General features: G+C 25.9%; 2 protein-coding genes across 6 annotated transcripts in view; both read left to right on the top strand.

Moving 5' to 3' along the window:
- LOC111633627 (gamma-aminobutyric acid receptor-associated protein-like 2) overlaps positions 1 to 7132 on the top strand; it is an 18357-nt gene extending 11225 nt beyond the window's left edge. For all 5 annotated transcript variants that reach the window (XM_023378234.1, XM_023378233.1, XM_023378236.1 and 2 more), the window contains 3 exons: positions 183 to 238; positions 2550 to 2722; positions 6498 to 7132. In XM_023378234.1, coding sequence (XP_023234002.1) covers positions 183 to 238; positions 2550 to 2722; positions 6498 to 6588 — 320 coding nt within the window. In that variant the 3' untranslated portion in view covers positions 6589 to 7132. The remainder of the gene's footprint in view (positions 1 to 182; positions 239 to 2549; positions 2723 to 6497) is intronic.
- Positions 7133 to 9960: 2828 nt separating this feature from the next.
- LOC111633628 (protein LCHN-like) lies at positions 9961 to 14072 on the top strand. Its single transcript, XM_023378238.1, has 4 exons — positions 9961 to 10100; positions 10191 to 10341; positions 10421 to 10486; positions 13465 to 14072. Exons 1-4 carry the CDS (start codon positions 10007 to 10009, stop codon positions 13676 to 13678), a joined length of 525 nt encoding a protein of 174 aa, XP_023234006.1. The 5' UTR covers positions 9961 to 10006; the 3' UTR covers positions 13679 to 14072.
- Positions 14073 to 14100: the final 28 nt, after the last annotated feature.

Here is a 14100-nt window from a genome sequence, read left to right as displayed (position 1 = left end):
AATTAATAAATTTATTTATTAAAATAATAAATAAATTTATTTATTATTTTAGCATTTGTGGAATTGCTATTTTCTAAAAATATTTGGGTGATAAGATATGTAATAGCATTCAATTGGGCTCAAATTTGTTATCACGATATCATAAATATTCATAACACATACATAATTTTATTTATTTTTAGACCAAAGAAAGCAAGAATCATCAAATGTAAGAAACAGATATCCAGATAGAATTCCTGTAAGTATAAGATGTTGTTTAGTTAATCTAAATGTTTTGATATTTGAATCAATATATTAATATAAGAAGTATTTGTTAATAAAATAAAAATGTTTAAAAGAATAAAATTAAATATATTTAATAATTAAGGTCTAAACTATTAATCTTTTTTACTACCAATTCATTTATTATTAGTGATGATTAAATTAATATTAAATTTTGTTATATTAGTAATTATATTATATTACAGTATCATCATTATATAATCATTATAATATTAGTAGTCATTTGTTATATACGAACTTAATAATTTGAGTTAAAAATATTTAATAATTCTGAAAAAATTAAATAAAATTAAAATTATTATTTTATTTATTTACTAATAGTAATGATTAATCAAATTAATAATCATTACAAATTGTTTGTTCATAAATATGATTTATATTCTACATTCAAGAGAAATTTTATGCAAAAATTTTAGGTCATACGGAATAAATTTTTTAAGATAATTAATTTGTACTAATTGTAATATTTTCTTTACACATTACTATATAAAAAATTAATAGTTATGCAATTTATGAATTTTGTTATTCACATTTTTAATAATAGATCAATTTCATTAGAATAAATTTTTTTCTATTGCCTCTTAAATTTGAATACAATTTTGAAATATAAGAAGTCAATGAATTAGGTTAAGAAGTTTTGTTGTTCCTTACATGATGAAATTTCATGTTGTCATAATGTGAAAATTCAGATTGTATAAATTATACAAAATACCATCCATATTGAATTTAAAAAAAATAAGTTTACATTAGTTCAGTATTATTTTTTACAATGATGAGGGATATTCAAATAAAATGTTACAATGAGAATTTTTTTTTATTGCAAATGATTTATAGATAATTTTATAAAATTGTATTTCAAAACATTCCAAATAAATTGCAGATAATTGATTATATTATAAAAATTTTTAATTTATTAATTTATTACAACAATTACATATATAATTATGCATTGTTGTATGATAAACAATAAATTGATATTTTTGCATGTGCACATGCATATGCACACACACATACTGATGCTGTTTTTTTAAAATATATTCTTCTTTTTTTTGGAACATAGTGGAATATAATGAAAGTATTTGAATTCATTAATCACCATTCATCAAAAATTCTCTAATAGAAAATTTTTATACAATATAAGTTAAATTTAAAATTGTAATTTTAAAATTAAACTTTCTTGTGACTGAATTCTAACTGAAACAATTAGAATTGAACTACTTATTTGATATAGTTTCACTAAAAATATATATTGATTTCTACACTTTAAAAACCTTATATTCACCTTAAGATTAAAATAATGTGACTGAGTATGTATTATAAAAAAATATATTAAATTAAATATAGGTTTTAATATTTTATTTGAATATACCTCAGTATTGTACAATACATGATGATGATAAACTGACTATTTACATTTCAAAATTTTAAGTTTAAGAAGTAATAGAAAATTTTTCTAATAAAAATTAATCAATCCATTATTAAAAATGATTTTTGTTTCAGTATAGTGTTAACTAAAAAAGCAATAATGCTAGATGAATTATTGGTTTTTTTAGTTATTACTAATATATTATAGATAAGTAATAACAATAACAATTAGTATCTTATTTAAAATTGATTTTGTGAAAACAAAATATTTTTAAATTTATTTTATTGATTTGTTATTGTTTAATATGATTTTTTATTTAATATTTTGTTGGTTGTCATTGAATAAAATCTAGTCAAGTAAATAAGATTGTCTTTTGGTATTAAACTTTGATTGTAAACACAAAAGGTAGCACTTTTGACAAAACCATATTCATTGTCTTCAGGCAAAATTTAAGTAGAACACTGAATGACTTTAGAATCTTTTGACTGAGGATGACAAATACATTTTACAATAAATATCATATAAACACATAAAAGTTTAATGCCAAAAGTCTTATTTATTTAATCTGGTATGTAATTTTTGGTGTTGGTTGCATATAAAAGGTTTTTAGAATAAAATCTACTTTTGTGTGTTTGCATAAATTCAAAACAATTGTTTATAAAATTTTAATTTCAAATATTTTCTGTATTGAGTACAGCAAATATTAATAATAAAATCACCAGAAAATGATTGAATTACAATCCATTTTATGATATAAAGTAATATTTTTGAAAATATTTGAATCGCATTTGTAATAATTTCAAATACGATTTCAGGATTAAGAGAATTTTTTCTTATTAATTAATTTAAATATTATATAATATAGTAATAAATAATCTGCTTAAAATCCTTTGTTTTTTAGGTAATTGTAGAAAAAGCACCTCATTCTTCTATTCCTACAATAGATAAGCAAAAGTTTCTTGTTCCAAGTGAAATTTCTATGGCTCAATTTATGTGGATTATACGGAAGCGAATTCAGTTATCCCAAGAAAAAGCAATATTTTTATTTGTTGGAAGAGTGCTTCCTCAGTCAAGGTAAATATCTGTTAAAGTATACAAATGAGTTATTTGCAAAGAAGAAATCTAGGTATCATGGTACTAAATAGATTTATTAGTATTATGATTCCAAATTAATCTATTATTGAAACATTATTCATAAATAAATGCATTCATATCATCATTTTAGAAACAAAAATTTAATTATCTGAAATTTAAATACTTGGAATATAATTTGACTCAACATCAAGAGTTTAAAGAAAAATTAACTGAGAAAGACTGACAAAAGAACAAAGTTTTTTTCTTTTGGATTTTTTGTTAATTTAAAATTTAATATAAAGAAATGGTTCAGTAATTATCTTACCTTTTTAATATATAATTTTTTAAAATAGTTTTATTTACTAAATTTTTATCTTTTTAATGTTGCCATTAATGAAATGTTAATACTGTTTCATAGCTTAGCTTAAAAATGATGAGTAAATTCAATATTAAGTGTTTATTTTTTATGTGAATTTGTTTTTGTACAAATATTTAATTTTTAAAAATTTGTTTTACTTTTACATTTATTAGATATCAATTTTTTTAAGATAAATGATAACTTAATATTGATAAACAGTGATAGTTTTCATCTTGTGTACATACATATCAGGTTGTAAAAGTGAAATTTAGACATTTTGAAAAAAAGCTTTATTGACAATTAACTCAACAACAATTATAGTTGAGCTTGTTAGGCCATCAATAGCAATCACATCTTGCCACCTTTGCTGCAAACTTTCAATCCCATGAGTATAGAATGTCTAAGGTTTTTTTCTTTGAAGAAAGTCTCAAGCATTGGGTACTGTCATTGGACTGTATATTGACAATATTATTTTGTAGCATGTGAAATAGATGTTAGTCAGTTGTGCCAAGTTTGGGCTGTGAGATGGATGAGGCAAAACTTCTCAGCCAAGACTGGCCAGATCTTCTTAGGTCTCTGTGCTGGCATGTTGTGGCAGTATTAGACTTTGTAAATTTTTGGATGACCTTCTTTGATCTTGGTGTTCAAATAATTCAGTTGTTCACAGTAGAGTTCTTTTGTGACAGTGATATTGTTTGGAAGTAGGTCCATCATGATGATGCCAAATACAGATTACCACCTTTTTCACTATTGGCCTGTTGACATTTACAACAGCTAGTTGACCTTTGTTCTCTTGTGAATGCTTTAACATTTTGCAGATGAGATTGTGAGCCTTCGTTTCATTGTGGCCCCATTTGAAGTGATAGAGCAATAGCATGCAAATGTGTTCTTTCAAAAGTTTTCTATTATCAAACATTGCTGATGTGTTTATTTTCAATGAAGTTTATGATAAAACAACCTTTGGTCACTCTACTTATATACTCACATCAAACATTCTTAAACATTTTTTCCAGTTGTTTCAAGAAAAAAATTTCACTTTTATAGCCTGATATATATGTATGTGTTATATATGTGATTAAATTTTTTTTAATCACATATCTCATTAAGATATGTGATTAAATTTTTTTTAATCACATATCTTAATTGTTTCATTAACCGAGTAAGTCCCCAGGAAAAATATAAAAGTGAATATTTCAAAAAATATTTACACTAACTATTGAATTTTAACTGTTATTTGTTGATAGTCATGGACTTTAATATAAAAATATTTTCAATTGTTATAAATAGAACACTTTTTCACAAACTTATTTACAAAAAATTTGATGTATTTATCCCAAATAAAATTATAAATTTTTTAAAAATAAAAATCAATATAATTAGGAATATTTACAATATTTAAAAAGTAAAATATTAATAAAACAGATAAGCTAATTTGAACTTTAAATTTTAACATTATATAGATAAATAGAATAATATATCTGCATCTTAAAAAATGTATTATGAACATATATTAAGAGATTTCTGGAAAAAAGTTAAAGGATGAATCCAAAAATTAATAGTTTGCATGCAGCATTGCAGTTTTTATTCTGCCTGACATTTGCATTATACACAAATGAGAGTTGCTTCATATGTATTGTAGTTATCAGGGAAATAAATAGAAGAAAACAGATACAGGGAGCACAATAACATCATTGGATAGAAGATGTCTTTAGCTATAAAACATTATTTTTTCTTTAGTTTATGTTTATACTACCATTGGTTATGTATTTTGCAGCATTGAACAAGAACCTGTATGCCAAATTTGTAAAAATCTGCACAAGTAGAGGTGACCATTTTTTCACAGCTGCAAAGACATTCTAGTCCATTTCTTATTGATCCAAATAGATAGAAATTTAAAGGTGCCAAATCCAAACTATATGGTGGGTATAGTAAGATAGTTAGCCAAACTTTGTAACATTTCCTGTAATCTTCAAAACTGGTATTATCATGTTTTAAGTAAAAAGTTGTTTTCCTCTGTGGCCTGACTCTAAAAATTTGGGTCTTTAGCTTGGTCAGAGTTGATCATTTGTCTGATTTCAGGAAGTCTAGCAGGGTCATTTTTCTTTTCTTGACAGTGCATATAACTTTATCACTGACTAAAAGCATTAGAAGATTTAATAAAAAGACTGTATATTAAAAGATTTTTAAAGTTTGGTTTATCACTAACAGCTGTGTCTTCAATGGTGACATGTCTTTCACTGGTGCAGTCCAGAAAACTGTCCCCTTCAACCTCAAATTGGTACAGTAGGTCCTGATACACTTGCATTCAATAGTCTTTGTTCCTGGGTAAGCATCCATGGTACTCACCTGGCATATTTTTGTTACACCTCAACATCAATTCTTGTGTGCAGAGCTGAATATCAGCTTCCATTTCCCTGATTGTAATCCACGAGTATGTGGATGAGGGATCACCTGATGAAAACTGCCTTTATGGGTGACAATTGTGCTGGGTCATATGGAATGTAGCTTGTCACTCACAATGCCGTTGCCACTACTTGTCCTCTTAGTGCTCAGGGCTGAGAGTTTAAAAAAAAAAGTTCTACCCACTGCTTCACTTTCTCACATCCATTGCTTAATTTTCATAAATGTTCAGCAAGTATTCATGAATGTCAATGGCTACAAATGTTTCTTCATGGAGAAATTTGATGACCAACTTCTGCTTTGTATTCACATTTATGTCAGGTACCACTTTGCTAGACTGCTGTTATACTGTTATTTGATTCACAGCAACTTAAATTTTGAGAGTATTAATGAGAAAGTTCAAATTCTATTGCCATATCACTTAACATCTGTCTGTCATGGGTCAACATAATATGGGAGGTATTATTTTCAGATTGACTGACATAAGTGATTTGAATATTTTCTTCTCTGAATTATTATTAAAAAAATATCCAATATTAACTGAATTTTTTTCTCTTTAGTTAAGTGAAGTTTAATAGTAGTATTTAATATATATGAAAGTACAAGATATATAAATTTATATTTTTTATTATATATTTTGCACTCTAAATTTTGTTATATATTCAAAATGAATAATTACACATTAATACATTGTAGAATATATATAAAAAAAAGTCTGTTCTGTATTCTACATATATTTTGAAGCTTTGTCATATGACATAAAAATCATATTCCATATATATTTTGAGTTTTATATACTGTATATCATGATGAGTTATATATAAAACTCATCAGATTTATATTTATTATACAATATAATATAGTTCATTTTCAGTTGTTATTAATACTGAAGGAAACAAACAGAATTAATTTACTATTTATTAAATCAAAGATGATTTGGTAATTAATTATTTAAAAAAATAAGAAAACATCTAAAATTTGTTTTGTTTTTAAATCAACTTTTTTAAAAATTTTCAGTTCCAGCATGGGTGAAATATACAATGCACATAAAGATGAAGATGGATTTTTATATGTTGTTTATAGTGGAGAAAATACATTTGGTTTATGATCAATATTTACTTCAATATTGTATAAAATGTAGATTGTTGTATTTAAATTAGTTTTGTAAATTTTAATAGCAACTTTATCTATTAGCTGAAAATTCCAAGCAATTAAACTTTTTGATTTTTGAATAGTTTTCTTAATTTACAAAATCATGCTGAATGTTCTAAAATGAGATTATTATTATTTTTTTTAATAATTTTTAATAATTGATGTAATATATTGTTTAAAATTTGTAAGTAACCTAATATTTAATTATATAATGTTGAATCTTTATGTAAATAGGAGACATACTTGGATTTTTCCAAAATCATTAGACTTATTGGAAGAATCTTAAGCATCATATTTTACAGAAAATTACTAATTGTAAATTTTGTAAATTGAATTCCATTTTTAAAAATTATTTTAAGGAAGTCAAATTAAGATTCTTTAAAATACTGAAATGGCTGATTATTATATTTATATATATATACACATACATATCAGAATTTGTATTAATTTTGTAAAAACTTTAATAATGCAATGAATAAACAATGCAAATTCACTTAAAATGTTTTATGCAAAATAGTAATTACAGTATTAAAGATAATTGTGATTTTTGTGCTTGCTTACAAATATGCTAAAAGGATAAAGTTCATATATATATAAAACAAGATCATATCAAAATATAACTATATATATAGTTATATTTTGATATGATCTTGTTTTCANTCTATTCTTTAGGCATAGCACCATTGCCAAAATGATGGGAAGAGTATCAGTGTGTGAAGCAGGAGTACCTAGAGAAAAAATAAATTGGGACTGTGTAATACATTCGGTTTTATTCCAATTCTATAATTTTGGACAGAAATTTAACCACCTGTATATTAAAAATGTTCATAAAACTAGAAAATAGTTAAATGTTTTTATTCAGGAGTCAATTCCAAACCATTCTATTTTGTTTGGGAATTATTTTTAGTTCATTATTCTATTTATTTTGGCATGTTTTATTTCATTAAGGATCAACTACCACACCTTCTGGTCAAAAATTCTAAAAGTTAAAACTCACCTTATAAAGACCACAGACAGAAAAAATGACGTCATCATCCCAAAATGACATCTTGAGGGTAGGAGACTTCTACAGAAAGTTAAAAGAATAATCTCCACCTCCAAATTGTTATCAGACAACACAAAAAAGTATTATAAAATTGTGAGGGAAATTACATGAGAAAAAAACCAAATACTAGATCAAGTAAAATGTTACTGTGTAAGTATGTAAATAGGGCAAGTGAGTGGATACATTGTAACATCACCACACCTGCCAGATAAAAAGGAGATGACACAGACGAGGTGAAGCTTAGATTCAAATGAGGTGGTGTTAAGAATCAAGTGATTGACCAAAGGTTTTCAAGTTCCATTTCCAGGTCCAATAACAGAGTTTTGATGACGCATAGTCATATTTGTAAGATTCATTGTATTTTTTTTCGATAGAATTGATTCATATCTTTCTTGTCGGTTATGTGGAGATAAATTAGAACTATCGTAATTCTAGGTTCCCAAATTGTCGGGAAGGTTTTGTAAATATTTCTTTTGGTTTGATAAAGTATCTTTTTTATTTTACAAAGATTTTCTAGCGTTATTGAATTGTACATATACGGTCTTTACTAATAAATGGAATTTTTATATTATGTATAGCAATTCTTTTGACATTTGATCTTTAGTAACAATTTTTTATTTTTGCCCACACAAGTCCAGACCTGGCACTCTAACCATAAATTTTACTATGTAATATGCTGTTAACATATTTTTCCAGGCTTTTGCTTTACTTTTGTATAATAAAATGTTATGTTCATAAGAAGTTTACATATAAATTTTAATAGTTAAAAAACTTAAAATATACATAAGGTTTTTTATACAATACAAATCATTCAGGAAAGTAAGTTAAATAAATTAGAAAGCAAAACTTATGAAATCATATTTGTTTTCATATAAATACATTTATATTTTATGTTATTCAATATTTATGTTAAAATGCTAAACTAAAATACAGAAAAAGATTAATAGTTTTGTAAATTTTTAATTAATTAGGCCAAATATTAAAGATACAAATATAAATTTCAAAATTACAAAAAAAAATTATAAATTTGATTTTTAAAGAAGTTAAATGCAAAGATAAAAGTATAATTACAAACATAACAGCATTTTTACTAAATCTAAATACAAATAAGCATAGTGTGAATGTTTCTGGGAAACATTAATATTTTACATAATCACAATAATACCGTGTTTCCCCGAAAATAAGACATCCTCAGAAAATAAGACCTAGCACAGGTTTTGCTGAATTGCGAAATATAAGACCTCTCTCTGAAAATAAGACCTAGCAAAGTATTTTTTTTACTCGTAACGGTCATCGAGAGATGGTTGAAAATGGCCTTTGGCTTTTTGAAAGTACAGCCACTGATTGGTCAGCAGACAATCACGCCACACGGCATGATTTGCATAAGACTATGGCTTGGGAATCACAGATTTGAATAACGTTACGGCTGGTGATCGTTAATTGGTTGGCCGGGAATCACGCCCCATCACATTTGCATAGTGCTACGGTTCAGTAAGCACTAATTGGTCATCGAGCCCGATGTCGACGCTATGAAAAGGTTAAGTTGAAGCGAGAGTGGAAAGTCCACTCCAGCACGGGAATTTCGTAAGTTCAGTTCGACACGAGCGGATATACGTCACTCTCGTTTAAGTTAGACTTCGGAATTTTTTGTTCAACAATAAATGTGAATTCTTCTTCATGGAAAAATAAGACATCCCCTGAAAATAAGACCTAGCGCATCTTTGAGAGCAAAAATTAATATAATACACTGTCTTATTTTTGGGGAAACACGGTATAATTAAAAAGGTATCAATAAGTTTCTTAATCATATTAAAAAAGGAATAAAAGGATATTATTAAAAGGTATTAACAAGTCATTAAATCACTTTTGTGTTCTGATAAACACAAAATCACTTTATTGACACCTTTTTTGAAATAAGTAGAAATTTTTAAAATTTTATTTTAACGAAAAACGAATAATTTATAAATATATTCAACAATATTTTCATTCATAGTGATTAAATCTCATTCATAATTTTCAAAACTATGAGAATATTTTTTAATATTAGAAATTTATAGATTTTATTATTTATATTATAAAATTTTGAAAATATTCATTTAAAAGTTAAAAAAATTCTTTAATAATTTTTATGCAAACTAGTTTACAGTAATGTAATTCAAGTTGGAAAAGAATAAATTAATGATATTAGTTTTTGTTCACCACTATTTTCTCAAAATAATATATATATTTAATCTATAATAACTTATATTCTATATACCAATAAAGTTATAACTTTTTAAAAATAATATATTATTTAGTTTACAGTACCAACTGTCTTGTTGCACATTCTATGCATAGTATAGAAAATCCGATATCGCAACCTCTTTTTTATGTTAATATTGCTGATATTGAAACTTTACAAGATGAAATGTTTTATATTGCTTGTGAGTATTCATATATTTAAAAAAACTCATTTATATTAAACAAACTATGAAAGATTATTATATACACTAAATATTTTGTTTGTTTTATAGGTACAACAGAAAAAATTTTTGAATCCAAGACTCATTTATATGATCTTTACATTGATAACCATAATTTAAGAGTTTCAAATCCAACCTTAAAACAGTTATTGAATTCAAATAATAGTGATAAAATTAAATACAATGAATTATGCAAAATAAGGTAATAAATTAACAAAATAATTTAGTTTTTGTTTTATATATTTTAAAAATTGTGTTATATATCTGAGAAATTGTTTTAGAACTCTATATAAGGCATCTGTAAATGAAAATTGTGAAAATAATGGTCAAGAAGTATGGTTTACTGGGTAAGTTTTAAATTGTGAATTAAATTAGACTATTTTAGGATGAAATATTATTAATAATTATTTGATTCTTTGTTATTTATTTATTGATTATTAATATATAATTGTGAAATATATAATAAACTTTTATACACTGTAATTAATTGTTACCAATTTTAGAGATGATATATTGTAAAAATTAAAACAAAAAATTTCAATATTTTTTATTATTATTTGAATGAAAAAATTTGTATTTATCTGTGTTTTAGTGTGAAATTAGTGTTTTCCAGTTAGATATTCTTTATCTCACAAGTCAGTCAGACTCAAACAGTGGTCTAAACCTCAATAATTGAGCTGAGTGATGAAGCTTATTTCTTTACACTCAAATATTGTTATATTTAAGTAAACTCCTTCAAAACCACTCAATCAATCCCAATCAAGTTTGGTATGGATATCAAGTCCAGGTCAGTGAATGTTATAAGCTATTTGGAATCCTGATCAGATCTTGTCCTCAAGGAATATCATGAAAAAATGCTGCCTTAGATTTAAGTTAGGATTTTTGGTGCTTACAAAGCACATGCAGCAGTTCAATTCTAAACAAAAACAAACATGTCACTCAGTTTTTGCTTGACATTCCTCAAGTTTTAAACAATTTAGCATGACAGTTGAGTATAAATTCCAATTACAACAACTCTATTTATATGTTTGTCAACATTGCTGGCATTTGAAACACTGAATAAGCTCAAAAGTGATTATATATGAACTGAATTAAGTCATTCTGAAGCAAATTTTGAAAGGAATTGAGTATCCACAATCAGCCACTAAATTGGATATCTTTGCTTCTATTTTGAAACACACTAAATAAACTCTAAATTCAAGCATAAATGTTGCTCAACTCAATTTGAAAACAATGAATGTAATCCTAATTAATGATATGATGTGTCTTGTCTGAAAGGTTATGTTGTGGAATCAGGGTGGAAAGTGACAATATTCTGTTACAATTAGCTGACAAAAAGACATTTTTTTCTATAAGTTGTCAGTACCTAAAAAAAAAAGTTTAATTGATATATATGCAGAAAAGGTTTCTTTATGTTGGAAAAAGAGCTCTCATCAGATCCCACATGAATAATTACACTACCAATATTACTACATTCAACTTTTACCAGTGGGAAAGAGATTATTGGGACACTTAAGCAAGGTTTCATTGCTTCAACAGCAAATGACGACTGTTTCTCTGGATGAGAGTCAGAGGCACAAAAACAGTTCAATCATGGCATGTGTGCATTGTGTGCATAGATTAGTGGAAAGATTTTCTGAGAGTTTAGGTGGAACCAATAATCTGGAGGATAATAGGATAATAACAAAAAGAAAGAGAATTGATGTGACTTTAGTCTGATAAACATCTTTGTATAAAAACATTTCTGGTTGATCTCAATTATTTTTCAAATTCTGTTGTTACAAGTATTTAGGCAATAGAAAGGGGCCAAGCTTTTTCATTTGTTTGTCAAAGTCAGTTTTTAATTTTTAATATTTATTCACTGTATAAAGGGGAAGAATGATGACAGTGTTGTTATTTCCTAAGACAATCATGATAATGACAGGTTTCTGTTAGCAAGAAATTAAACTTAAACGAAAAAAAATTGTTTTCAATTGAGGAAAAATACAATATATTTATGATATTCTAGTTGACATCACACTGACTTTGGTAGCTAAAACAGAAATTTTTCTTCAGTTTATGTCAATAGTCTAACATTTTATTCAAGAGAAAAACTATATAAATTATAAATTTACATATTCTTTTTTTGCAAAAAATGTTAAACCTTTAACTGTTGACACAAAGGAAAAAAATTTTGTTTTAGCTACCAGTCTCAAAGTTAGTATGATGTTAACTGGAATATCAAAATTCTTAACACAGTTGATCATAAACACTATTTAATGACTACAATATCTCTTATGAATTCTATGCATGAAGACAATTTATTTGAGAATATTATGTAGCTACTAGATTTGATTGAAAGTAGTTGAAGAGAAAATATTAAGATGAGACAGAAAAGACCTCAAATCAAGTAAGATAATTTATGTTAGTTAAATAAATAATTGTGATTTATTATGAAAAAATTTCAAAACAGGTTAGATAAATTAATTAATTTATTACATTGTTAAAATATTTAATATACTCTCATTGGCAAAAGTTATGCACCAAAAAGGAGGCATTGGAATCAAATGAAAATTTATTATTATGAGCATAATGATATTGGTAGTAAGTGATTATATTATAGCAAAAGGATAATTTCCTATGTAACAATGGTACAATTTAAAAGAACTTTTAGTACCTTGTAGAATCTCCTTATGCCTAATTACATGTGGCAATACACTCAAGCATGGAGATATTATAAACACTGTATGCTATCCTGTGACAGACTTGCCCATAGGTGTTACAACTGGCACTCTATATCCCAAAGCTGGTATCCCATCTGATTCTAGGACCAACAAATTTAAATACCAGGCAGGCCAAGGAAGTATGGCAACATGGTGGAGACATTCCTGGGAAATCTTAGCTGTATGTATTCAAGCATTATATTCCTGCAAAATAGCTATTGAGAGGACAGGATTTCCTGAATGTATTGCTGTGCTGTCAATGCCTTTTACACCAATATTATAGGTGACAGACTGCCATATGAGATAGTCCCAAAACCAACATGCCAGCAGTAGGAGCAATGTGCCACTCAACAGGAAAAGTGGGATCGAAGCACAAATGATCCTCCAAATTCTGATATAATGGTCAACTGTCCCCAAACAGAACCCAGATTTAAATTTTTAAGCTAGTCTCTGATGTAGCTGATGATATCTCTGATAAGATAATTCTTCATATAAAATTACATAAAGATTTCTTGAAATCAAAAATATCTTTACTATATTTTTATTGTACAACCTAGTACAGATTTTAAATTTAATTTTTATTTAAATTTATATTAATATGATTTATTTATTTCATTTTTCAGATATTTCCTCTCATTGAATAATTTATTATTTGATACATTAATGGAAGTATCAAAAACTTCAACAAAACTTTGGACAAGAAATCACATGAAACTTGTTGGTTTGCATCCTGTATATGATTATGAATTTTTGTCAGAATTAATCAAGATTTATGGAATTGATATTCATTTATGTATAGAAAATCCTTTTTGTCCCTCATTATCATGTTGTCATTGAAATTAATGCATTTAAAAAAATACATATATTTTTTATCTAAAACAGTTATAAAAGAATTGTTATTCTATTAAATAATAAGAAAAAATTTTATTATACAAACATATTCAAACAACAACTATCCCTCATGTACTGAGTGAATTGTAATAATGACAGTATTATATTATTTATGCAATATACAGTAGACGCTCAGTTAGCTGACATCCATGAGGATTGGTAGATGCCAGATAAATGTAGTTTCTGGTCACTCGACAGTTGTTATTAAAAATAGGCCTAATAAATACTATATCCCATACTAAACCAGACCATGCCATAAATTTTGTATTGACTTGATATTAATATTGAAATACAGTAATTAAAAGCAAATTTGGGTTGAGTAAGAAGAAAAAATTTGAACAATAGATCACAACTGACTGTTGTGATCT

This window comes from Centruroides sculpturatus, unplaced genomic scaffold (assembly GCF_000671375.1).
Source record: "Centruroides sculpturatus isolate CEXI.00-Female unplaced genomic scaffold, Cexi_2.0 scaffold844, whole genome shotgun sequence".
In the NCBI taxonomy this organism is placed as follows: Eukaryota; Metazoa; Arthropoda; class Arachnida; order Scorpiones; family Buthidae; genus Centruroides; species Centruroides sculpturatus.
The sequence above is the reverse complement of the archived record's forward strand: the minus strand, read 5'-3'. Positions and strand labels throughout refer to the sequence as shown.

Coding starts and splice junctions, on each gene's coding strand:
- LOC111633628 (XM_023378238.1), top strand. CDS start 10,007: ATGCATAGTATAGAAAATCCGATATCGCAACCTCTTTTTTATGTTAAT. Junction 10,101..10,190: donor TGAAATGTTTTATATTGCTT/GTGAGTATTCAT, acceptor TTTGTTTTATAG/GTACAACAGAAAAAATTTTT. Junction 10,342..10,420: donor AATGAATTATGCAAAATAAG/GTAATAAATTAA, acceptor AAATTGTTTTAG/AACTCTATATAAGGCATCTG.